We start from the raw sequence: 26631 nt of genomic DNA, 5'->3' as shown, positions 1-26631 counted from the left end.
GACAATACATTATCCCCTAGACAAACGATAGAGCTATTTCTTATTGATGATTAAGATTATACCCACGCTTTTAGATTGAGTATTGACAACGCATATTATCTGAATGTTTGTATTAATCTTATTTTTGTGCCCCTTTATAAATAAAGACTTTTAAAAATAGTACCATCAGACTTCAACGGACCTCTCTATCTTTGCTGGTAAGTGACCCAGTTACGGGGTACGTAACAAAGAAAACGACATTTTATCTTCCATTTCGACACAATGAAACCTTTTCAAATGAACAATAAATTTTCCAATTTCAGGTAAATTGCTCTCTCATCATTTCTCATTGTCTTGTGTATCCTTTCTTACCCAGATTCTTACAAACACCTCTCTAACAGTCAGTGCTCATGCTTCTTAAATCTGATCTGTCTTAACCTATATCCATTTTTATTTCCTTGCAAATCCTCCCTCCAGCTCTGCTTTGAAAACTGTAATCCCTCTACTCCTTCCAGTCTGGAGACAGGGACACTGGCCAGGAATGTGAACGAGCTTCTTTTTCCAGATATACTATAGTGGATGAGTTCTTCCAGCATTTATGCTTTATTTCAGATTCTAGCATTTGCAGGTTTGTTTCTTAAGCCTTAAATGAGTTATACAAGTCAACTAAAAGAGCCTCTTGAAGTCCAGAAAGACCATGGAAACTAACAGCGCTCTCTATTTTGGGGCTGTATTAAGTTTCCAAGTCCAAGCAATTGAATATTTAGTACCCACAGTATTTTTAAAATGAAGGAGACAAAGAGGCAACACTGTTAAGTTAGCTTAACTATGGTAGTAGGAATTCGTGCAGTATGTTTATATACAAATTATTCAATATCCATTTTGAACTAACTTCACTATTCAGTAAGAAATAATGATATATATCTGGAAACAAAAATGATGTCATGACATAGTGAAGAGAATGTGGTGCAGATTATGAAATAGTAAATGTGACATGTCAACGTGCAGAGAAAGCTTCATTACATTTGATTAGTAACTGGAAGGCACAGAATAGAAACGGCACGTTATAAGCTGGTAAATGTACCAATATTTATACTAAAATATGTACAAAAGTAATAGATGGATTGACAGAAATTTTACACACACACACACACACACACACACACACACACACACACACACACACACACACACACACACACACACACACACACACACACACACACACACACACACACACACACACACACACAATATGTATGGTACTGTTCAAAATGTCTTGGGCGGTCAAGCTATATGTATGCGCCGAAGACATAGTACTGTATTTGTCAAAGTGGAGCAGAGAGTCTGTAAACCTGATGGGAGCAAAGGATGCTGGGAATGGTGAGGGTGGACCACCATAAAAGGGGTGTTGGAGTGCCAGGGGCATGGGATAGCACAGGTGCAGACACTCCTGGCACAAAGATACCAGCAAGGTCATTTGATTTCAAAATAATAGGCTTATTGATCATTACAGAATATTTCTCTAGTGCTTCCCACTCTGTCCTCTCTCTCCCTTCCCCTTTGCCTAACCTTGATTGCCTCTCCTTGCTTCTTTCCCACTCTCAGTCCTTCCATCTACAGTACTGTATATATACACACACAATCAGAATTTATATTAACGATAAACAAAAAAATAACAGCATTAAGTACCTACTTCTTAATTAGCTCTTCCCAATTTTCCTTAACAAAATCCCAAGTTAAAAGACATCCGACCAGGCTGCTGCAGGAGTCAGCAAGGATATAGGGTAATTCCTGTATCCTTACGGTGTCGTGATTCAAGCTGCTGTACATCAGCCTAAGAAATTAAACAAGATAAAGCATTCAAAATCTGTAAAGAGAAACTTAGGGAGCATTCATCCAGAGATACACAGCATGTTAAAACCATTAAATAATTCAGAATTGCATGCGAGTACACTTCTCTGGGTTTAATTTGTTTGGTTAAAGATTTGATTAATGTTTAAACATCGTCATCATGTAGCATGCCGTTTGATGGAGGTGATCATGGTCTCATGACCATGATTGTTCTTGGCACTGTTCTTTTCTACTGAAGTATTTTGCCTTGCTTTTGTCTGGGCAGTGTCTTTACAAGACGGGTGACCCCAACCATTATCAATACTCTTCAGATTATCTGCCTGGCATCAGTGGTCGCATAACTAAGACTTGTGATATGCACTGGCTGCTCATACGACCATCCACTACCTCCTCTCATGGCTTCAGATGACCCTAAATGGGGGGAGCTAAACAGGTGCTACAACTTGCAGGGTAACCTGCAGGCTAGCGGAGGGAAGAAGCGCCTCACAGCTCCTTTGTTAGAGACATACCACCCTGCCACCCTGTTTAAATATGCAGCATACAATATTAACTTCTATTTATGCAGAAGCTCTTAACATTTTGCATAGTTTATTAATTTATTCAATAATACAGTGCAGAGCAGGCCCTTCTGGCTCTTTGAGCACACTGCCCCAGCAACCCCACAATCCAGATTAACCATAACCTAATCACGGGACAATTAAAATTACCAATTAACGTACCCACTATGTCTTTGGATTGTAAGAGGAAAGCTGAGGACCCCAAGAAAACTCAGGCATTCCACAGGGAGGACGAATAGAGACTCCTTACACAATGGGACCACAATTGAACTTCGAACTCTGAACTCTGGAGCTCCTTAAGCTGTAATTTAGTTTATTTATTTATTGAGATTCGGTGTAGAATCGGCCCTTCATGCCATAACATCCAGAAACACACCTATTTGAACCTCATCTAATCATGGGACAATTTACAATGACCCATTAACCTGTCAATCGGTACATCTTTGGAGTGTGGGAGGAAACTTGAGCACCCACAGGAACCCACGTGATCACTGGGGAAAACGGAAACTCCCTGCAGGCAGCCGCAGGATAGTGTCATGCTAATCGCTTCACTACGTTGGCACCCTTTTCTTTGGAGCAGCGGAGTTTGAAGGGACACCTGAGACGACTCTATAAGACTATGACAGGCTTAGACAGAGCAGACAGCTGGAATCCTTCCCCCAGAGTGGTGAGAGTTTGAAATGCACTACCAAGGGTGGTAGTGGGAGCAAATATGAGAGGCACATTCATTTACTTAACCAAGACCCTCTGAGATAAGCACACAAATGTGCGGAGAACAGAGCAAAACTGACACTGTGTGGGCAGAAGCAATTAACTTAGTCAAGCCTTTAGTCAGGTGTTTAATTAGTTTGCTGAACACATGGGTCACAGGGCCCATTTTGGTGCTATACTGTTATACATTTCATAAATGATCAGCATTTCTAATGGAACAGATTAGAAAAGGAGAAAATAAATGCACTGCTTCCTTCTTGATTGTGAACATAATACTAATTCAATAAACTATTACTCAGTTTGAAAGTCAACACCCTACAAACCAGAGCAGGTGCTCAGCATTGTTGGTTTTTGCCATTGCTCTAAGCATTTTCCTATGATCCACCCCTGATTGCAAATGATTATACATCCGGCGCATAAACGTCCAGCCCTCAACAGTACGGGCTCCAACACTGAAGATGGTCTCGGTTAGATCCGATGGTAACCTGCAAATAAAAGAAACTCAACTGAGTCAGATATTTTAGAAAGGGTGGAAAAGGGAGAAAGGAGAGAGGACTGGGAAAGAAAGGAAATTAAATAGACACATTTTAGAAAAAAAAGACAATACAGAAGTAAAATGAGGTCTAATTCTGGGATATTTTTTCTAGTAATTCAAAGAATGCACCTTAGCTTAAGCTTCAAAATAATGGAACCAAACTGGTACCTAAATAAAATATGTGAATTATACCATCTGAATAATCTCTCACTTCATATTTCATTATATTTCATTAAAATCTCATGAGGGGTTTGAGGAGATTTGGTATGTCATCAAAGACTCTTGTGAATTACTTCAGGTATCAGTTAAATGATTGCATCACCACCTGGTATGGAGGGTCCACTCCACAGGATCGGATAAAGCTGTAGAGGGTTGCAAACTGCTCCATCATCAGCACCAGGCTACCCACCAGCAAGGAGATTTTCTAATGGTGATGTCTCAAAAAGTTGGAATTGATCATTAAGGACCCTATTACCAGGGCATGCTCTTTTCTCATTTCTACTATCAGAGATGAGGTCCAGGAACATGAAGACACATACTCAATATTTTAGGATAAGTTTCTTCACCTCTGTTATCAGATTACTGAACAGACAAAGAACTCCTGAACTACCTCTGCCCTGGGTAATGGTGGAAGCAGATATAATAGTGGCACTTTAAGATGCAGGGAATGGAGGGATATAGATCATGTAGAGGCAACAGTTCAGTACAGACATGTGGACTGAAGAACCTGTTCCTACACAGTACTGTTCTACATTTTAACAGATTCCACCAAAATCTGTGACTAAAATAAAACAAGAACAGGCACGTGATAATGGCATTTTCTAGTCACACGACATAATGATTTCGAAATACTTCACTATTCCTCATCATTACCGAGTCTACATCCTCAAAATCTTCAGTTGTATGATTGTGAGAGCATTTTCACTCGCAACTCATCACCACATTCTTAAGGGCAATTAGTAAAGGGCATAAAAGTTGATTAGACAATTATACATAGGAGCAGAATTAGGCCATTCAACCCATCGAGCCTTCTTCACCATCTGAGCATGGCTGATTTATTTTCCTTCTGAACTCTATTGTTGTGCCTTCTCCCAGTTACCTTTGACACCCTGACTATTCAAGAAAATTAAAGTCTGGGAAAAGTAAAGGTGGAAGAAGGGGGGAGTATGTTTCATAGTGAACAATGCTCGGTACAACCGCCAGTAGCATGCACACCCTCAAATCCACTTCTCAGCCCAGTTCTGCATCCTATCAATATCCCACTGTAACCTCTGACAACCCTCCAGTTGGTCCACAACACCCCCAACCTTTGTGTTATCAGTAAACTTACTAACCACCTTTTTACTTCTCATTCAGGTCATTTATAAAAATCACAAAGAGGAGGGGTCCCAGAACAGATCCTTGAGGAACACCACTGGTCACCGACCTCCATGCAGAATTCGAACTATCCACAACCACCCTTTGCCTTCTGTGGTCAAGCCAATCTGGATCCCGTGCCTCATTACTTTCTGAATGAGCCTTATCAAATGCCTTACTAAAAACCATATACACTACATCCACTGCTCCACCTTCAATCTGCAATTCAAATATTGCAATAAAATTCTACAAGTAGGAACAAAAATAACAAAAACAAAAATAATTACTCGATTCAAACCAGGCCCTTGAACGTAAAGCATGAAGGAAATGTCACTGAAGCTACTTACACACTGTAGTCTGAAGAATTCATCCACTTGCTAAACAGATTACTCGCATTCTGAACACAGGTATCATAATTCAAATCACATGCTACAGTAAGTAGTTGGGAACGAAGTTGTCTTTCAGAGATGGAACCATTGTTGCTCCAGGTTTGTTGGTCAATCAAGTGTCCAAAAATATCAAAAATATAATCCTGTAACACAGACACATACAATATGGATGTGGTGAATAATGTATATTCCAGCTTATCAATGGCAGTGATCACATTTCAGAGTCATTCCAATCTGTGGAATGGAGGGCTACGTGGGAGGGAAGGATAACATTGATCTTAGAGAAGGTTAAAAGATAGGTACAACATCATGAGATGAAGGGCCTGTAATGTTCTATGTTCTAGCAAAAGTACAAAAAAAGATAATTATTCAATAAGTTCTATTAGCAGAGAATATTAGTCTAGTGGGTTTTAAAGTTCATGACCTTACCAGCACCAGCCTGTAAATCAGGAGTGTCAAACTCATTTTAGGTCACGGGCCGGATTGAGCAAAATGCAGCTTCATACGGGCTGGATCAGTCGGACGCGTGCGAACGCAGCTTTCGTTGCCTCCGTTTTTTCAGCCTGCTCTCATGTGTCTCAGTCTCTGCTATAACTACAAAGTATTTCACTTTACAAATTCCGTTTCTTATGAAGAAGACTGCCGAGCAAGACTGCCGAATAAACACTAAAAACCCTGAAAACCTGGTACCTGAATAAACTCAGCATTAGCCATATCATACGCCATAGGCGCTTCGATTACTGGGGCCAGCTTTAATAGTAATTAGATATTATCTCGCGGACCAAAGATAATTCCACCACGGGCCAGATTTGGCCCACGGGCCTTGAGTTTGACATATATGCTGTAAATCATCAAGGACACACTGTATAGATAGAAAGGTGCCGGAAAAAGTCCAGTAACATAATGAAGGATCTTGCACACCCTACTCATGAACTGTTGCCCCACACCTATCAGAGAGGAAGCTGTGTAGCATTCAAACCAGGAACATCAGATTCAAAAACATTTACTTTCACCAAGCAGTGAGCCAGATCAATACCATCACCCACTTTGCCACCTCTCCACACCATGACTACTTTATCACTTCCTGTCAGAGTCACTTTATGTTTTAACACTCCTGTGCCCACTGTCACTTTGTGGACATACAATCAATCTACGTATAAAAGCTGTCTTATGTATTTTTGTGTTTCTTATTAATATGTTTATCTTATTGTGGTTTTTGTGCTGGATCAGATACAGAGTAACAATTATTTTGTTGTCCTATACACTTGTGCACTGGAAATGATACATAACAACGTTGAATGTGAAAGTTTAAAAAAAAGTAGCATTTGCAGAATTATAGTTTGATGGAATTGTGAGAATAATGACAAAGGCATTGTATTTTTTTCCTCAGTTATATTAATCTCAGTTTCAGTTTGCTAGAGATTTATCAGTTGTGCAGTACATCATTTAGCTGTAGGCACATCGTTTGGAAATTCAATGAACCAAGCGTCTCATGCTATTGAATTGGGATTGCTCTTGGAAAGGCTTTTGTTTCACATGCAGCACCAATATAAAATACACAAAGGAAAATGGGTGCATCCAGTGCTGGTGTGGTGCAGTTGGTGATGGTTATGGAGGAGAGTCTAGAAGATAGAACAGTTCAGTACAATCTACGCCCTTTGGTCCACAATGTTGTGCTGACCTTTTTACCTATTCCAAGATCAATCTAACCTTTCCTCCTACATAGACCTCCAATTTTCCAACATCCATGTGCCTAACTAAAAGTTTTTAAATGGTCCTAATATATCTGCCACTACTATTGTCCCCAGCAGGATGTTTTATACACCCACCATTCTTACCTCCAACATTCACATGGGCCATCATGGTAGCGTAGCAGTTAGTGCAATGCTATTACAGCTCAGGGCAGAGTTCAGAGTTCAATTCCGGTGCTGTCAGTAAGGAATTTGTACACTCTGCCTGTGACCATGTGGACAGCTGGTTATTGGGCAAGGGGCATGAGCTGAGATGGAGATTGGGATTGTTACCACGGTGGGGAACAGCTTTCAGAGGAAGCCAATAAATAAATCAAGGGTACCTAATACACATTGGATACCCATTGCCAGTTGTGAACATGAATAGGGAGAGCCACTTCAAAACAACTTGTACTGTCAGAACAGGTGACGGGCTGGAGATCCGTCTGGACCAAAGGAAGTGTTAGGCAATCCTTCACTTCATCTGTACACTACTCTGCAGGTCACCCTTGGGCAAGGTGTAGCACTTGCTTACACCCCACGATCAGGGTCATGTGAAACTATCAGAGCAGGTGTTGAATGATCATATGAGCAGCTAGTGCATATCACAAGTCCTGTTTATGCAACCAGGATGATAATCTCTGAAGAGTATTGGTAATGGCTGGGGTCAGCAGTCTTGTAAAGCACTGCCCCGAAGAAGGCAAAGGCAAACCACTTCTGCAGAAAAATTTGCCAAGAACATGATTGCCCATGCCATATGACAAGGCACATAACGACAATGATAGCAACTGTCAGAACAGGCAGTGCTAATAAAACTTAGCCCTATCATATGCACAAACAAGACGCTTGCTTTGAATCAATTTGACCAATCTTCTCCCAGCAATGCTCTGAAGAACCTTTCCTTGATGAATGAATCTATTGCACACATATTCGCTCCATACAGAAATAGAATTAGAATCAGCTTTGATAGCACTGGCAAGTGTCATAACATTTGTTGTTTTGAGTACATTGCAATGTGCAATTAGAGAAAACAAATTACTATAAGAGATATATATTTTTTTAAAAATTGGATTAAATATGTCATGCAACATAATCAAATTAATGAAAATAGAGAGTAAAAAGTATTCAGGTAGAGATGCATGGACTTGTTATATTGTTGAATTGCTGGTGAACATCTCCAGGAACTTGAGGCAGCATGGTAGTGAAGTAGTTAGCGAAACGATATTACAGTGTCAGTGACCCAGATTAAATTCTTCCGCAGTCTGTGAAGAGTTTGTAAATTCTCCCTGAAACAACTGATGTCTTCTGGGTGCTTCGGTTTCCTCCCACATTCCAAAGACGTACAGGTTGGTAAGTTAATTAGTCACATGGATGTAATTGGACAGTACGGCCTGTTACCATGCTGTATCACTGAATCTTAATCTAAACTAACACAAATTAATTCCCCTCCAGGAATGTCAATTTTCACATGAATGGCTTTGAAAAACAATGTAGCACTGTTGGAATTTTGAGTAACTATCAATCTCGGCCTGAAACGTCAAGTATAGTCCCATCCATAAATGTTGCCCGACCTGCTAAGCTCTGCCAGCACATTGTGTGCATCACTCTAGATTTCCAGCATCTGCAGGTCAGAATTGAGCAGGTTTGCAGATGACTGCACAATGTGACTCCTCAGATAGTGAAGCAGTTCATACCCAAATGCAGCAGGACCTGGACAATATCCAGGCTTGGGCTGACAAATGGCAAGTAACATTCAAGCCACGCAAGTGCCAGGCAACAATCATCTCCAACAAGAGAGGCTCTAACCATTGTCTCTTGACATTCAGTGGCATCACCATCACTGAATCCCCTACTATTAACATCCTGGGGGTTACCATTGACAGGAAACTGAACTGGTCTAGTCATATAAATAATGTGGCTACCAGAGCAGGTCAAAGGATAGGAATCTTGTGGCATGTAACTCACCTCCTGTCTCCCCAAAGCTCAGGTCAGGAGTGCAATGGAATACTTGCCACTCGCCTAGATGAGTGCAGCTCCATCAACACTCATCCAGTACAAAGCAACCCACTTGATTGATACCCCTCCCACAAGTATCTAATCCCTCCACCATTGATGAACAGTTGCAGCAGTGTGTACTATCTACAAGATGCACTGCAACAACACACCAAAGTTCCTAAGGCTGCACCTTCCAGACCAATGACCACTACCATCTAGAAGAACGAAAACAGCAGATACCTGCGAATGCCACCACTTGGAAATCTCCTTCCAAGTTACTCACCATCCTGACTTGGAAACATAATTGCCACTCACTGTCAGAGGGTCAAAATCATGGAATTCCCTCCCTAACAGTACTGAGTGTGTACCTACACCACAGGGACTACAGTGGTTCAAGAAGGCAGGTCATCACCACCTTCTCAAGGGCAACTACGGATGGGCAATAAATGCTGACTTAGCCGGCAAAGCCCAATCCTGTAATTGAATAAATAAAGAAGTACCTTGAGTCTATGGTTTTTTGATATATGTCACAATTTGAATAAGCTAATTTTACAAAAAAAGATCCATGATTCCAACAACACTACCTTACTGTTCCTCTTTTGCATTTTTGATTTTGTTCCTTGTAATATTTTTACGTATTGGACTATACTGCTGCCATAAAACACAACATAAACTCAGTGGCCACTTCCTTAGGTACACCTTTCATCCAATCATGTGGCAGCAACTCAATGCATAAAAGCATGTAGACATGGGCAAGAGATTCAGTTGTTCAGATGGGGAGGAAATGTGATCTAAGTGACTTTAACCGTGGAATGATTTGAGTGGTTAGAAAATCTCAGAAACAGTTGAGCTCCTGGGATTTTCATGCAAAACTATCTCTAGTTTACAGAGAACGGAGCCCAAAACAATAAAGAAATCCAGTGAGCAGCAGTTATGTAGGTAAAAATACCTTTTTCATGAGAGAGGTCAGAGGAGAATGGCCAAATTGGTTCAAGTTGACAGGAAGGCATCAATAACTCAAATAACCATGGGTTACAACAGTAGTGTGCAGATGAGCATCTCTGAATGCACTCAACATCAAAACTGAAGTAGATGGACTACAGCATCAGAAGATTACAAATGTATACACATATACAAATGTACAGTATTATTTGTCTCCACTGAGTGTATAATATTTGCACTGTACTGGCACAAAACAACAAATTTCATGACATAGATCATTGATAATAAGGCTGCTTCTGATTTTGCTCAAGGACATGGTAAATTAACAAGATCGTGAAGGTAAAAAAAAACATACCTTTATCCAGTTAGAGATTTTGAACTCTCCTCTGATTTGCACAAGTTGGTAGATATTGTACAGTTGATATAGGGATTCGCTTATCGGCATAGTGCTAGCTTCCTGCTTCAAATAGCTGGTCAAATTCAGCACCTTCTTGATTGACATTTTCCCTACACTAAAGGATAACAAAACATATTAATCTGCACAATTTGGTAAGTTTTTAATTGCATTGTGGCAGGTCGGGATTTTATTCATTGGAGTGTAGGGGGCTGAAGGGTAATCTTAGAGGTGTATAAAACCATGAGGGGCAAAGATTGGGTGAATGCATGCAATCTTTCACCTTTCCCCAGGGAAAGGGAATCAAGAACTAGACGTGAAAGGTTTAAGATGAGAAGCAAAGATTTAAAAGAAACTCAAAAGGCAACTTCCTCATGCAGACAACAGTGGGTACATGTATAAGCTGACAGAAAAAGTGGTTGAGGCTGGTACAACAACAACATTTAAAAGATTTTGTACAGGTATATGGATAAGAAAGATGTACAACAGGGATTCCCAACCTGGGGTGCACTGACCCCTTGGTCAGCACAACATTGTGGGCCCAAGGTCCTGTAATATGTTGTAGATTTCTAACCCCCTGATTTACAGGAATATGGGCCAAACAAAGGCAAATGGATGTTTGATCTTGTGATATTAATCCAGATATAAAATTTGGTGGTTATGGCCATTTTATTAAGTGTTACAGATAAAAGCACATTCCACTGTTAATTTATCTTTAAATTATCAGATTCACCTATGCCAGAAAAATCCAGAAGTTTCTCGTAAATACAAAATGATCTATTTTCTAGAAAATTTACTAAACAATTACAGATATAAAGGTGAATATTGTAAACCATAAGCAAGCTACTAGAAAACTATGAGAAAAATAGCAATTCTACACTCTGATCTAACATGTGATTTGCTCAAATGGGTATCTCGGTTGTCACGGAATAGTTGGATTGAAGGGTCTGTTCCAATGTTGTTCCATGACTTCAATTAACAAAAATAACAAAACACACACATTTGTAGAGCACTGAATGACAAAAAAGCCAAAGGCATCAATTACCTTGCAAGCAGAAAGGCATTATTGATAAAGTCCGCTCGGTCATGATCACTTAAAGCCTCGTGATTAGTTTGTAATAATCCCACTATTTTTTCTGTGCTGCTCTTGTCATATTCAACAATATAGTAACCATTATGATTAATGTTAAACTTCACCCAAGCCACATTTGGATCTTTAAGGTCAATGGTATCTAATGGAAAATAAAGTGCAAACATATTTCTGAGAAAGTGCTGAATTACCGATTAAGTTAGACCATAAGAGGTTATTTGTTCAGCATATGGCTATATAAATTTCAAGAGCAGTGAATTTTCACTGCACAGTATTACTGTATAAGTACAGACAACAGGTGTGGAGCAAGATCAATTTTGACTCTCTGTAAGTGACTACGGTTAAGTGTTTTGTGTTACCATAATGTCACTATTGCAGATCAAACTTTAAAATTTTGGATGCAGGACTACATTTCTCGTATGTCTGTTAATAACCCACTATCAACTCTCTTCTCTGGAAGTAGTATATTCAAAGCCAACAATGACTAAAATATTAGTGACTGAATAAACTTCCTATAGTTGCTATATATTGAAAATTAAAGACATTGCTAAGAATTGTGCATTATGTTAAACCACATTATATTCCATTTTTAAAGTTATTTATTCAAAGGATCTGGACATTGCTGGTAATGCTAGCATTTGTTCTTCTTTGCCAATTGTTCCCAAATGGAACATTGAAGCAACTGGAGTGACATGTACAATACTGTGCAAAATTCTTAGGCACTTCTATATAAGCTAGGGCGCCCAAAACATTTGCACAGTACTGTATTTGGCAATGTGTAACAGAGGGCGAGTTTGTAAGTCTGGTGGGAGTAAATGACTTTGGGAATTGTGAGAGTGAGCACTGTGGCAGAGGACTGCCAGTGGCAGGGGTTGGTGCAGGTGCAGACACACCCAGCACTGAGACACCAGGCAAGGTCCTTTGATTCTAAACAACAGGTTTATTAATCATTGCAGGATGTCACTCTGGTGCTTTTTGCTCCTTCCAGTCTCCTTTCCCTTTTTCCAAACCATGATTACCCTCTCACTGCCCTACTTCCCACTCCCAGTCCAAAACAGAGACCCGTATCAGAATCATGTTGATCATCACTCACATGTTGTGAATTTATTTTTTGCAGCAACAGCAACACAGTGCAATATATAACATTACTACAGTACTGTGCAAAAGTCTTCGGCACCCTAGCTACATGTATGTGCCTAAGACCTTTGCATAGTACTGTAGGCTAGATTGGTAAAGAGCAGATCTCCTACCCTGAGGGATATTAGATAAAGATGCAATACAATCCAATCATTTTCTGCCTACCATTAATAACTTTCTATGTATAGAAAATATCCACTTGTATTTCATTACTTAAATTTAAAGTGCCCTGATACTCCTAAATCTCTGGTTCAGAAATCTCCCTGTTAGTCCAGTAACTTCCCTATTATAGTATTTCTGTGCAATTACAATGCCAGAACTTTAAAAATTAAATCATAAATACAGAGGGCCATAGACAACTGGTTTTGAAGAGGAAATGAGGCCTGCAGTTCAAATCAATATCTGAGATTAATAATCAGAACCCCTATGAAACGTGCTTTCTCGATCACCAAAGTCCCATTTAAAGCTGCCAAGGAGAGGTTAACATAAAAGAAGGGAAGTGAAAAAGAATTACCTGTTTTATCCTTAAGGAGCCACTTTTTGATGCACTTAGGCTGTTTATAGTCTGCACAACTGCTGGTTATATATGTCAGTGGAATGTGCCACAGGTGACTAAAAATAAAATGAAAGCTTCAATTAAAGTAACTTTGTTGGAATTACTAAAATTATATAAAAAGAGGAACAAAGTTAATGGAAACAGAATACTGAGAAAATATTGTTTATTTTTAACCTTTGGTTCACAAAACTATTGTCTTTATAAAGAGCCAAATCTCTCGTGCTAAAGGCGAATGTACAAAGGATTTCATACCCCAGTCATAATTAGAATCCCAACCTATAAACCAATTATAACACGTTGAATTACAATATGTAGTATGCCATTTCTTAATACAGAAATTGTAAAATACCCTATTTCTTACATCCATTCCTTCATACTATGTTGTTCAAGCACATCATTTATTGCCTTTACTGATTTAATTCCACATAATATACAATAGATTAATGGAACATCAATTATGCAAATTTTCATGCGGCATGGAATCATTGCTAATACCAGAAGGCAGAATTGTTGGAAGATTGAATTTCTCAGTACTACTGTAGTAACCCTAATATCAGTAAGTAATTACTTGTCTTCATAAACACAGAGCTTAGATATTTTATGAAAGGTGACCCAAGTTCTTTTCAAAATCCATCATACATTAGCAGGAGAGGCCCCTCTGCTGGTCGGGGTCGACCATGGATGTTGTGTCCCAGCTTTTTTTGTGATACATAAGCCAGAGAAGTATGATATGGAGGTCAATCTATTGCCCAAGTAGCAGGCTTGCCCTCTTCATGCAGCTGATGAATCCAAAGGAATGGCAGAGACTGATACAGTTTGACACCAGTGACTTTGCAGGAGTTGCCAGTCAGCACTGAACTCAATGTAGGACTTCCTTCAGGACTGCAACTCTGGATTTTTCCTCAGGGTTTAGCAACTCTGGATTTTTCCTCAGGGTTTACTCCCGAAGCCTTTCCCATGAGTGGGTATCATTATAAGGGTGAGAAGGTTTGAGATCAGTTTTCCTTCTCCTGGATGAGCTGCTAACTATGGCTGGCGACCATAATCTGCCCAAAGTGACTGGCTTTCGCAACCCAACTTTGCCCCTTGTATCCAGAGATACCTGCCACGTGACAGACACACTGCCACCTGGCTGGTCGGAGGACACACCACATGCCAATCAACATTTGGTCCCTCCCAACTAATCAATGCACACCTAAATTATTGGTCACCTTAATTGGGTTATCTCGCCCAGCCCCATGCTATAAAAGGTGAGACTTGTGCCTGGCTTGGCCTCTCTTACAGACCACCTCATTGAAGGTAAGTGCATTGATTTATGTTTGGGAAGGTCTATCGTTTGTCCCGGTAAGGGAGCCGCAGCTATCCAAGGTCAAGGGGGATAGCTGTCGTAGTGCTTTTCCCTTGTTCTTTCTTTGTGTAACCGTACCCTGTCCCCACACCGCTTCCTGTGTACTGTAGTTGCTTGTGTTGACCCGACTTCCCCTTGTAAATAAATTCCTTATTATTAAAACTGTGTGTCTCCAGGCCTCTACTGTTGAGACTCAAAGAACCAGTTATTTTCCATCACAACACCCCTTCTTCTCACAGTAGAAATATTTCACCCGAGCTTCGTTGTTAAGCCACATATGCAGGCCAGGAGCTGGATTTTGCTTTCAGAGGCTATTTGAGACGCACACTATTTTGAGCATTTATCCCTACTACCAACCCCGGATATTGTAACAACCTTAAGGAACCTGCATTATATTCATTGCTTTATAGTTATGACTATGTAGCTAAGCACAGCACGAATGCTATGTTTAAGTTTGCTAAAATCACCACTGTCATTGGCCCAATCAAAGCTGGTGATGGATCAACATCTAGGAGAGAGAATGAAAATCTAGCTGAGTGGTGCCACAACAACAACCTCTCACTCACTGTCAGAAAGACCAAGGAGCTGGTTATTGACTTCAGGAGAAGAAAGCCAGAGGTCCATGAGCCAGTTCTCTTTGGGGGAATCAGAGGAGGAGAGGATCAGCAAGTATAAATTCCACTGTGTTATTATTTCAGAGGATCAGTCCTGGGCCCACATGCAAGTTCAATTATAAAGAAAGCACGGCAGCACCTCCATTTCCTTCGAAGTTTGCGAAGACTCAGCACGTCCTCTAACAGTATGATCAACTTCTATAGATGTGTGGTGGAGAGTGTATTGACTAGCTGCATCATGGCCTGGTTTGGAAACACCACGCCCTTGAATGGCAAATCCTACAAAAAGTAGTGTACGTGGCCCAGTCTATCACAGGTTAAACCCTTCCCACTGTTGATCACATCTACAAGGAGTACCGTTGCAAGAAAGCAGCATCCATCATCAAGGACCCCCACCACCCAGGTTATGCCCTCTTATCGCTGCTATCTTTAGGATGGTGGTACAGGAGTCTCAGGACTCTCACCACCAGGTTCAGGAACAGTTATTACCCCTCAACCATCAGGTTCTTGAACCAGAGGGGTAAACTTTACGCAACTTCATTCACCCCATCACTGAACTGTTCCCTAAACTTATGGACTCACTTTCAAGAACTCTTGATCTTATAATCTTGATATTTATTGCTTAATTATTTATTTTATTATTGTTATTTTCTTTTGTATTTGCACAGTTCGGTGTTTTTTGAACATTGATGGTTTGTTCATCTGTTTGGTGTGGTCTTTCACTGATTCTATTATGTTTCATTGATTCACTGTGTTGGTCTGGAAGTAAATGAACCTCATGACTGTATACGGTAACATCTATGTACTTTGATAATGAATTTACTTTGAATTATGAAAAAGAAATCTACTACATCAAAAAAAAATCCTATGATAACCGTAATAAAACTGTGAGCAAAATGTCGAATGGTAAGATTTAGAAATCCCTTTTGACGTAATAACACTCCTTTAATCTTGCTGTCTAAAAATACAAGTTACCAAACCATAAGTGTATCAGATGTATCCAAGGGGTTAATAGACAATATAAGTAGGGTCATGTGCAGTTGAAATATTTTATGCTGTAAAATTTAAATGCATTAGAACTTGGATCAGAATCCTGGAACTATTTCTTAGTTGTTCACAATTACAATTACATTCAAGATTTGGTAAAACCAAAAGAACAAAAATGTATATACTCAGCAGGATGGATGGAAAGCGATTTAATCTATGGGGTGGGGGGCAGGAAGTAGGGGAAAGATAAGTTTTGAGGTAAGTTTAAGTTGCAGAGAAAGGAAGAGATGACAGAATAAAAATGAAGATCTCTGATGAAGTGGAGAGTAACACGAGCAGCAGAAGGTAGTAAAGATCCACAGCAGGGATGACAAGGAGCAGAATGAAAAGGAAAACAACAAAAATCTGTAATGTTCACAAGTCTGCAGAACACAGAGTGAGAGATGAGGCTTAATTTGCTGCAAGTCCAAAATCTGTTGAATCATAGTAGAGATGGGGGGCGGGGGGGGGGGGGAACATTACTGCGCAGTTGAAGGATGAGGAGTCTTTCTTTAAGATTTGTTGGACTAGTGCAGAAAAACAAAAAATTGGGGACCAAATGTTGGGCAATTAATGTGACAGGCACCCTGGTGACCAGGATCACTCACTTGGACTGAACAGACATGGTCTCCAGCCCATTTTAGTTCAATTTCCATAACACTGGTAGAACCACATTGTCAGTGTTACCAGGGCACCAAACTGGAGGAACTATGTTGAAATAGAGTGCAAAATGGTAGTACAATTTCCATTACTGTCTCTTCAGCGTGTTCTCTTTTATTTTGGAAAATTAAAAAGGGCTGATGGCCTTTCACTTTCCCAAGGTGGTGAAAGATCAGAGGCAGTGTACAATAGTTTGGAATGATGGGAACTTATACATGGGAACACTGGGGATATTTTCCATTGTGCAAACATCCAGGAGAAAAGCTCTGGACTCATAAGAATCAAGAGCACTAATTAAGTGAAATCATACCTCTAAATGGGAAATTGATAATGCTTGCAAGTAGTTTTCTTTTCCAAAAGCTCTAGCAATATTTCCAATGATAGTTGGCCATTTTACACCAGCATATTTTTTTTTCTTTTTCCTCACATCATGTTTTCCTAAATGTTTCACCCCACTTTCAGATTTATCACAAGAATGAGGATCAAATCCTTGAAGATGTCTATGTTGATATATTTTTCCTGGCAAAACTACTGATTTAAAGATTCACTTTACTTGTCACATGTACATCGAAACATACAGTGAGTGGAATGTGCTGCTTGTGTCAAATCAAATCAGCAAGAATTACGTTGGGCAGCCGCAGGTGTAGCTGTGTTTCTGACACCCACAATGCATCCCCACCACACGCTAACTCTTTGTCTTTGGACTTTGGAAAGAAACCAGAGGACCTGGAGGAAAACAATGTGCTCCTGGGGAAAATGTACAAACTCCTTACAGACAATAATGAGAATTGATCTGTACTGTTACATATGGTGCTGTAATAGATTAACTATTCAATGGGTAGGTAACATCACTTTTAAACAATGTAATTCTCTTGTGTCTGCAGTGAAATACAACGCAAATTCCCTGGCAGACCAATTTAAAGCTCAGGTGGAACAGGAACAGCCTGGAGTAAGAATTGTACAAAGCCTTCATTTGACAATCTTTGGGAAGAATGTTAAATCAAAATTAGTTTCAGTAAGTGTGTAGTTGTACCTGTAATAGGAGGATGAGGAATTCAGTGGATGAGAGGGCCTGAGGAAACGTGTTTGACTGAGGTGGATTTTATTGGCAGTGGTATCTAATTTGACAGTGACCACTGGGTATCCTGTCTGTCGTGTCCAGGTTTCCATGATTTCTTTCACATTTAAATCTACACTTCCAACCTGTGAAATAAAATACAATGCACCGTTATTAAACCAAATCACAGCTAGATTACACAGATGAAGATTAGTTAGTTATTGGTTAGTTGATTTTGTAGAGTTAGTGTAAGATTATAATCAGAATTATATTATTATCATTGACCTACAGTACTGTGCAAAAAAAAATTATATATATCGATACAGATATAGATAGATAGAGCTAGGGTGCTTCAGACTATTCATATACTGCTGCCTCATATAAAACTAATTTTGTAAGTGATGATAAACCTGACTCTGATATGAGTTTCTGTTGTGACTGAAAGTGTGAAGGAGGCAGTGACAGGGGAATCATGCTTAGGAAAAAGAGGAAGAAAAAGAGGAGGGAGTGGGAAGGTTGTAATCAAATGACCTTGCCTGATGTCTCAGGGTTGGTTAAAGCGATGAGAAAGACTGAAACATCAAGGTGAGTGCCAAAGGCAAGCGGGTGTTCAGTGCCATGTATCAGCACTGCTCACTGCTGCCGGAAGAAGGTGCCTGTGTGTGACAATCTCTCTCTCTCACTGCTTCCGAGGGAAACTCCTGTGTTTGAACAGTCTGTCACTCCTTCAATGCTGTCGGAGGATGGTACCAAAGTTTTGGATCTGTGATTTATAGATTGGATTGTAGTTCATTTGGACTCGTTCAGTTTTATGTTTTCTGTGTTTTTGCCTGTTCTTTTGTGTTGCTCTTCCTGCGATCTGTTTTTTTTTGTGCGTTCAGGGACAGAGTGGGGATGGTTTGATGTTCTTGTTACCATTTCATGATTTGTTTCCTTATCCGCGAGATATTTGATGTTCTTGTTGCCTTTTGTACGACTTGCTTTTTTGTGGGGGGGGGGGGGGGGGATTGATTTTTTTTTTAATGGTTTCCTTGGTTTTCTTCATTTTGTGGCTATCTAGAGAAGATGAATCTCAGAGATGTATAGTGCATACATACTTTGATAATAAATATACCTTGAACCTTGAGTACGTCAACACCCATGCCACCCCTGCCCTTGGCATTCCTTTTCTGCCAACTGTTACACATCCCTACTGCAGTCTTCCACCCTCAATATTCCCAACATCCTTTGCTCCTGCCAGAGTTAGAAACTTACTCTCTGCTCCACGTTGACAAATACAGCAAGGTGCAAAATATTTAGGCAACCTAGCTATACATGTGTGCCTAAGACTTCTGCAGAGTACTGTATATCACAAAATTTGTTTTGCAACAGCAGTACAGTGCAATACATTAAAATTACAGTAAGTTACAATAAGAAAAATATAAAAAATAATTAAGACGTGCAGAAAGAGCAAAATGGTGAAGCAGAGTTTATGGGCTCATGGTCTGTTCAGAAATCTGATGGTGGAGAGGAAGAAGTTGTTCCTAAGACTTTGAAACTGTTCTTAAAACACTGAAGAAATTTCAATGAAGCAGTTCAGATGAAGAGTCAGTGATTTCAAACATTAACTTTGCTTCTAAGCAGATGCTGCCTGTTCAACTGAGAATTTCTAGCATTTTATTTTTATTTAATGTTTCCAGCATAGGACTTTATTTTAAACGTTTAAAACACAATGTATAGGACTGAGACAATAAAGAATGTCTTCATGTGAATTGTTAAAAATCTTGGGAATTCCCTGTGGATGCCCACGTACTGAACAACTCAAGGTCGGGGTTGAGGGGGGGGAGGAGAATAGATTTTTGGAGACGAACAGAATAAGAGGTTATGGGGATGGGGGCAGTCAGGCAACATAAAGAACCACAGAGGAGATTCAAGGGTACTCAAGACATAGTCCTATCTCACAGTTTTTAAAGGAGATGCTTTGTATGGCAAGTCACCATGTTCCTAAGAATAATGGGGTACCTCTTCACCACCTCAGGTTGGACTGTTCATAATGAAATATATCTAGTCCCTCTGCACTGAGCGCTGGGGCTCCCTAGGGCTGTGTGCTCAGGCCACTGCTGTTCACATTGCTGATGCATGACTGTGTCACAAGATTCAGCTCAAACTGTGTCATCAAATTTGTGGCAGACACAACAGTAGTTGCCCATATCAACAGAGACAATGAAACGGAGTACAGAGAGAAAGTGGAGCTACTGGTAGATTGGTCTGAGAAGAACAACCAAAGTCAGAATGTGGAGAAGATGAAGGAAATCACCGTGGACTTCAGAAAGGTGCAGATGGACATCGACTTCTGCGAATACATGGCTCCTCTGTAGAGAGAGTTAAGTGCACCAAGTTCATGGGAATTCACTTCACAGATGACCTCACCTGCTCCCTTTCTGAACAAGGTGGCACAGCAGCTCCTCCACTTCCTAAGGAGATTGAGGCAAGTAAAGCCCCCCAACCCGACATCTTAACTGAATTTTAAAGGAGCACGATTGAGAGTGTCCTGACAAGTTGATCCCCATCGAGTATGGGACCTGCTGAGCATCGATCGGACCAGAATTCCCGATAAAGAACAGTGAGAATAGCTGTGAGGATCATAGGGGGTCTCCCTACCATCCATCGGGGACATTTATCAGGACTGCTGTGTATGCAGGACCCTTGTATTACTAAGGATCCTACCTATCCATCCAGCATTGTCTTTGACTTTCTACCATCAAGCAGGAGACTCCATTGCATACAAACAAGAACGGGTTGGACGATGAACAGTTTCTTTCCTCAGGCCATCAGGCTTCTGAAGTCACTGTTGCATCGCATTCAAAGTGTCTCTGGTTAATCTGTTCTGTGCCTCACAATATTTAATTTATGCAACTTTATTTATGCACAATTCATCTGCAGATTTTATCCTTACTTTCATAAGCTATTGTGTGTTAAGTGTATTGCTGTTGTCTTATTTGATGGTATACATGTATATAGTTAAATGACAATAAACTTGATTATGACACATCCCAATACTTTAACAACTAATTTGGGTCTACTTTAATATGAATATTTACTCCTGCATCTAATATTTAGTTTGAAAATACAATAAACATCATGCGAAAAGTACATACTTCACTCATACTGTTCCAGAAGTCTTCAGTAGTTGAGTTCCGATACTGATGTTTCTTCAAGTACTGTCTGATTCCTTGCTGGAAGATAGTTTCATTCAAGAAATCTTTCAGCATCAACAGAATGGAAGAACCCTGAGGAAAAGAGGAAGAAAATGTTTACTCATTTTAATATTTATCTTTAAATGCAATTAATTGTCTTTTGTATAATTCCAGCTTTTGAGCACGGATTTTTCAGCAAGCTACAAAAGCATGGAAACTTCAGGAAAAGTGCTAGCAAGATTTAGTGGGCACCATATTGTAGATCTTTCCACTCTAGACAGGGAAATGGGAAATTTCCATTGGGGATCTGTTCCGTCCACCAACCGCAATAGGATGAATATCCAATCAATTTGAAGAATTTTCATGGATGGCTGGCCAAGTAGAAAAAACACTGGATTTTAAATTAATTATTAAAGATCCTACAAAAATACATCAGGAATAGAAAAGTGCACAGTGGATTGAGATGGGAGCTGAAATATCCTGAGCTTCATATATACGAAATTAGTTTTACAGTCAGAAAGATCACATTAGCTTCCTTTCATTCAAGTTTTTCTTTAGTTTAAATCACCTGGACTCAAAGTTATGCAGCTAAAACCTTAACACATTGTAAGCTAGTGGTTTGATGTGGTACTGGAACAAACACTGAGCAGAAGTGATATTCCTTTTATATCAGACACTACTGTAAATAACGTCAACACTACATAGGTTGGGTCACATCCACAGGAGGATTTGATTGACCTAAACTGCAGCTACTGTGATGGTGCAGCATGCACTCAATCTGTTCTGTTTGGTGTTTGCTGACAGCAACATCACTCACAAGCTACAGGAATACACACCTTGCATCAGATCTGTTCAGAATTAATGCTGTGGCTTTTTCATGTACAAAATCAAAATGAATGGCGAAAAAATCTTAGAAGATAGTATGACAGTGCTCTTTACTGAGAAATGATGTCAATCATCCAGTGAATTCTACTGTAAAATTTTTGTGTATGGAAATAGTCATTAATATTGTTGGCAAATCCTGTTACCAAACATATAGATACTGACCATTTCAGAAAGGCACATGGACACTTCCAGTCAACATGAAGCCATTGGTTATCTAGAAAACTAGTGGAGAAAATAGGATAGAGGAAAGTAGCAAATAAAACAAATGGCTTTAATCCAGTGATTATATTAGAATTTAACCAAGTTGATTTGGGAGAAATATTTTTTCTATTATCTTCTTAGATGATTGGTTAGATTGACCATGGAGAATCTAACGGTCTGAAGAGCCTGTAACGTTCTATGTTCTACATTTTGTGCTTCCACTATTTTCAGTGTTTATTGACAAACTGGTATAGAAAGATCCACACAAGTATATCCTTGAGGCGTGAGTAACGGAGAAACAACGCTTCCTTGCAACAGTTAGCTTACTGTCAACTTTTCAATCTCACCTTTCAAGGAATTCGTCTTTCTCATTCAACCACCTTTAGGAATGATGTGGTCAAACATGACAAAATAAATTTTTGCAGTCATAAAATATAAAGCAAGCACTTCAAAGCCTTTCATGAGCCAAGCAGCTTGGATCATTAATGCTCTGTCCTTTGTCCTGAAATAAGTGGCTGGGAGTGATCAGATGTTTTACAACTGCATGAGTGGAATTAATGTTTACTTTTAATGGCTATTCATATATATTTTTTAAAAATCATTTGTGGACCATCATTCCACCAAAGCTCAAATTGGAAATCAGTCAAACCCCATTAAAACCACAGAAATGTACAGCATTGGAGGCCCATTTGACCTACTGCGTCCGTACTAACAAAAGAAAAGCAACACTGTCAAATCTCTCTTTCCAAACTTTGGATATTTTAAACTGCATAGCCAAATGCTTTCTAAATACATTGAAGGTTTTATTCTTATCTCACTCTTTCAGTGTGTTTTGGGTCCTCGCCACCCCCTCTCATCATCAATTACTTGAAATTTTTGCTCCTCGCTTAGTGATCTGTCAGCAAAAGGAAATAGGTTATTCCTCTACAGATCTACCCCTCAGTCTGCTTTACAGTGTCAGTGATGTTGAGCCTGTCTGTCTTTGCTACACAGTTTCTGAGACACTTGATTGGGTTGTCCTCTATGGATGGAATGACTTCTCCCTGTACTTGAAGACTGAACTTGCTAGTAACCTTGGTGGTGATTAATTAGGGCCACGGAAACCCACATCCTGCGGAGGAATTAAAGAAATGACAGGGTTGTGTAGGAACAGAGGATGTTTATTAAGGATATTTGCAGGACTGAAGATTAGGCCAGCTATAGCTCCCGTTGTCATCAGTAGTGGAAGAGTTCAAGGTGGCAAAGGGTAGAGTTGTGGTAACACCGAGGGGCTCCAATGACAAGTTAATAAATCGAGCAGGAGTCACAACAAGATTGGGTCAAAAGTGGGCTGCTAACTTGGCTATAGACCAGTCTGTGAGCTCCCTGCAACTGACAGACTTCTTTGGCAACCCATGCCTGGGATGGTAACGCCTTGGCTCAGCACAATTCCAACGATGGGGAGTGCATGTGCAAGGGATAGGTGTGACACGGTCCAGGTAGAGTTATGGAGCTGCGGGGACATAAGGCGGTTATCAAAGGCAATGGAGTTGGTGTCACAGGGCACCTGGACAAAATGGGATCTACTCAAGCACAAGATCACTTGAGCAGAGCTTTGGAGACTGGGGCCCTTCTGCATTTCTTTCCTCCTGCGGTCTGTGTACGACACTCTCCTTACATAATCACAACTGCACACACGGAGTCTGAGAGAGGATCATAACTGCAAGCTTTATGGTCAGCGGGGTTCAATGGCACACCTACAGTCAGGATGCCAAACAGCTTTAACACAAGGGTAGTATAGGTGGTGCCATGACAGGGACCTGCTGTCCCTTATGACACACTGGAGCAGGAGATACGTAAAAAGAGACCAGCTGGCAGAGGAACAAACGAGGCAGTCATTTTCAACAAGGAGAGGCCCACGTCAGTCATATCAAGGAGGCTTAAATCCAATCTGCTGCAAACTGCCAAATCATGAGAGATGCGGGTTGATGTGGGGAGGAAGCTGCAGTTCTTGGAGGTGGTGTAAACCACACTTTAACCAGACATCGTACTGCGGTCCACCAAAGACAAGAAAATCATCCTGGTGGAGCTCACAGTACCATGAGAGGAAGGATGCTAGGAGACTCACGAGAAGAAGGCCCTGAAGTGCTGGTCCTTAGACCAGGAGTGCAGGGACAGTCATGGCCTTTTCCCATGGAGATTGGCTGTTGAAGGTTCCTAGCAAGATCAGCATGGAGGTCACAAGAACCAAGCAGCTCGCAGGATGCGGGAGGAAGCAGAAAGAGCCTCTTGCTGGAGAGGGAGCAGGCGAGTGGAGTTGAGCTGGAAGTCAGGAGCAGATGGGCAGTGACTTGGCCACCACTACTGACCCACCAATTGGAAAGTGTGGTGGTTGAGGGTTGAAACACTCTATGAATGTTAGACACCACTTTATTACATTTATGATAAGCACATTTTCATATTATATTAGTTTCTAAATCAGCTGGGATGATGACACTCACACCCAATTGAGACACAACTCATTTGCCCAGTCCTTAGCAGTTTAGACACGGGCTTCTTGGGTCTATTCAGATTGCTGGTGCTGCCTTCTCAGTTCTGACCTGTGGACACTGGCCTCTACAGTAACAGAGGATCCGCTGGGAAGATTCCCCCTGGTACTGACAGACTGAAACCTCTAAAAAACAAATGTGGACCTTATCTCTGCTTTTAAGTAGAATAATTAAATGTGAATCGCCATGAGCAGTGATCTGCATACATGGATGGGAAATTCCACAAACATAACTGACAAATTGAAGGTTGATTATTAAATATACTGACTGTAGTCTTCATGGAGTAAACATTTCATTGGCAATCTGAGTATTCTCATGTACAAGAATCTCCACATGCAAAGATATTCAATTTGACTTAATTGTTTTCACCTGGAAGTATATTTATAATTCATGTAGATTTTTTAAAGTTATGAATTTATTAAGTACCTTGTGATAGGAAATAAAATCAAACATTTCCTCAATTTGTTCAAGAGTTTCAACTGGAGTCAAGAGCGGGTGGGTTGAATTCATTGAGTCTTTCTCCATTAACCTGAAGTGAAAGTAGAGGTCAGTTTCGTCCTATGGATAAAGCATAGAAACAAAGACTGTTTATTGTTACACTGTGTGTTATAACAAGTAGTACCACATGGACAGAAATTTCTATCTGGAAAATAGATCTTATCTTATCTATTTAATTTCGAATGGAAACAGTCTCTTCAGACCATCAGAGATAGGAACAGAATTACGCCATTCGGTCCATCAAGTAACCTCCGCCATGTCAATGGCTGATTGATTATTTCTTTCTGCCTCTTCCCAGTAACCTGTAACACCCTTACTCATCAAGAACCTATCAACCTCAGTTTTAAATATTCCAAATGACTTGTCCTCCTCATCTGTCTCTGGCAATCAATTCCACGGATGCACCACCCTTTAGCACACACTCTGGTTTTACAATTTAACAAACTGCCCAATGACAATGAGGAACTTACAAATGTTTACAGCTGTGTGTTCAAATGTACTTAAATAGCCATTCTTGTTTAGTGATCACTTTATCTTAACGGAGTGAACTTCTTCAAATATTGACAACATTGAAACATCTATTAACAGGTATCTTGTTGTTGATATAAAAACTAGGGGGGGATTTCTATTTTTTGCCCTTGTAACTTTAATTCAGGTCACAGCTTGCTCCATACAGGGATCAGTTAGAGCGAAGACGATAGTTCCATTCTCCTTTAATAATAAACTGCTCTTATGATGGATAAACTAGATGATGGAAATAAATAAAATTTAACTTACTAGTTGGAGTTCAGGAAATACTTTTTCCAGTGAAAATTCTCCCATGAAAGTAGCAAATCCTTTATTTAACCAAAGGTCATTCCACCATTCCATAGTCACTAGGTTACCAAACCACTGAGGAGAACAAAATGATTCAGGAAATATGGCAATCTTGTATCAAAGCTCAAAGTAAATTTATTATCAAAGTACATATTTGTTACCCTGAGACTCATTTTACATTGTATTCCATTAACTCTAATGGGAAAAAAACACAACAATATATCAGAATCAGATTTAATACCACCAGTAAATATTGTGAAATTTGTTAACTTTGCAGCAGCAGTACAACACAATTCATGATAATAAAGAAAAAAAAGGGCGTAGAATACCACTGTTAGAACTCCTCATAGTGGTGTAACAGTGGTTCAGTGTATTAACCCCTCAAGTGATTTGTTGGTAACAGTTATGATTATATTATAATATGGGATAAATTTCCTATTGAATAATCATCTCAGACCTGATCTACAGAGAACATACTTCAGAGAAAAAAGGTAGGTTCCATGGGCAGAGTTAACAAAATGTCAATGAAATTGGCTTGTCCAAAGTTTTGGGTCCAAAGAAGCAACACAAATAGAAAATCTAAGCAATCACATCTTG

At 39.9% G+C, this 26631-nt stretch overlaps 1 protein-coding gene across 1 annotated transcript in view; it reads right to left on the bottom strand.

The window, feature by feature from the left end:
* The window catches only part of LOC140739402 (leucyl-cystinyl aminopeptidase-like), a 113905-nt gene that overhangs the window by 13384 nt on the left and 73890 nt on the right, over positions 1-26631 (bottom strand). Inside the window, exons 7-16 of the mRNA XM_073067674.1 lie at positions 25996-26109; positions 25147-25278; positions 21068-21199; positions 17907-18076; positions 13184-13281; positions 11488-11674; positions 10404-10560; positions 5340-5524; positions 3425-3586; positions 1676-1816 (exon numbers count right to left, since the gene is read on the bottom strand). Of these exons, the coding sequence (XP_072923775.1) occupies positions 1676-1816; positions 3425-3586; positions 5340-5524; positions 10404-10560; positions 11488-11674; positions 13184-13281; positions 17907-18076; positions 21068-21199; positions 25147-25278; positions 25996-26109 (1478 nt within the window). The remainder of the gene's footprint in view (positions 1-1675; positions 1817-3424; positions 3587-5339; positions 5525-10403; positions 10561-11487; positions 11675-13183; positions 13282-17906; positions 18077-21067; positions 21200-25146; positions 25279-25995; positions 26110-26631) is intronic.

The sequence above is a fragment of the Hemitrygon akajei genome, chromosome 2 (assembly GCF_048418815.1).
Source record: "Hemitrygon akajei chromosome 2, sHemAka1.3, whole genome shotgun sequence".
NCBI classification, from domain to species: domain Eukaryota; kingdom Metazoa; phylum Chordata; class Chondrichthyes; order Myliobatiformes; family Dasyatidae; genus Hemitrygon; species Hemitrygon akajei.
This window is presented reverse-complemented; position numbering and strand designations above follow the sequence as displayed.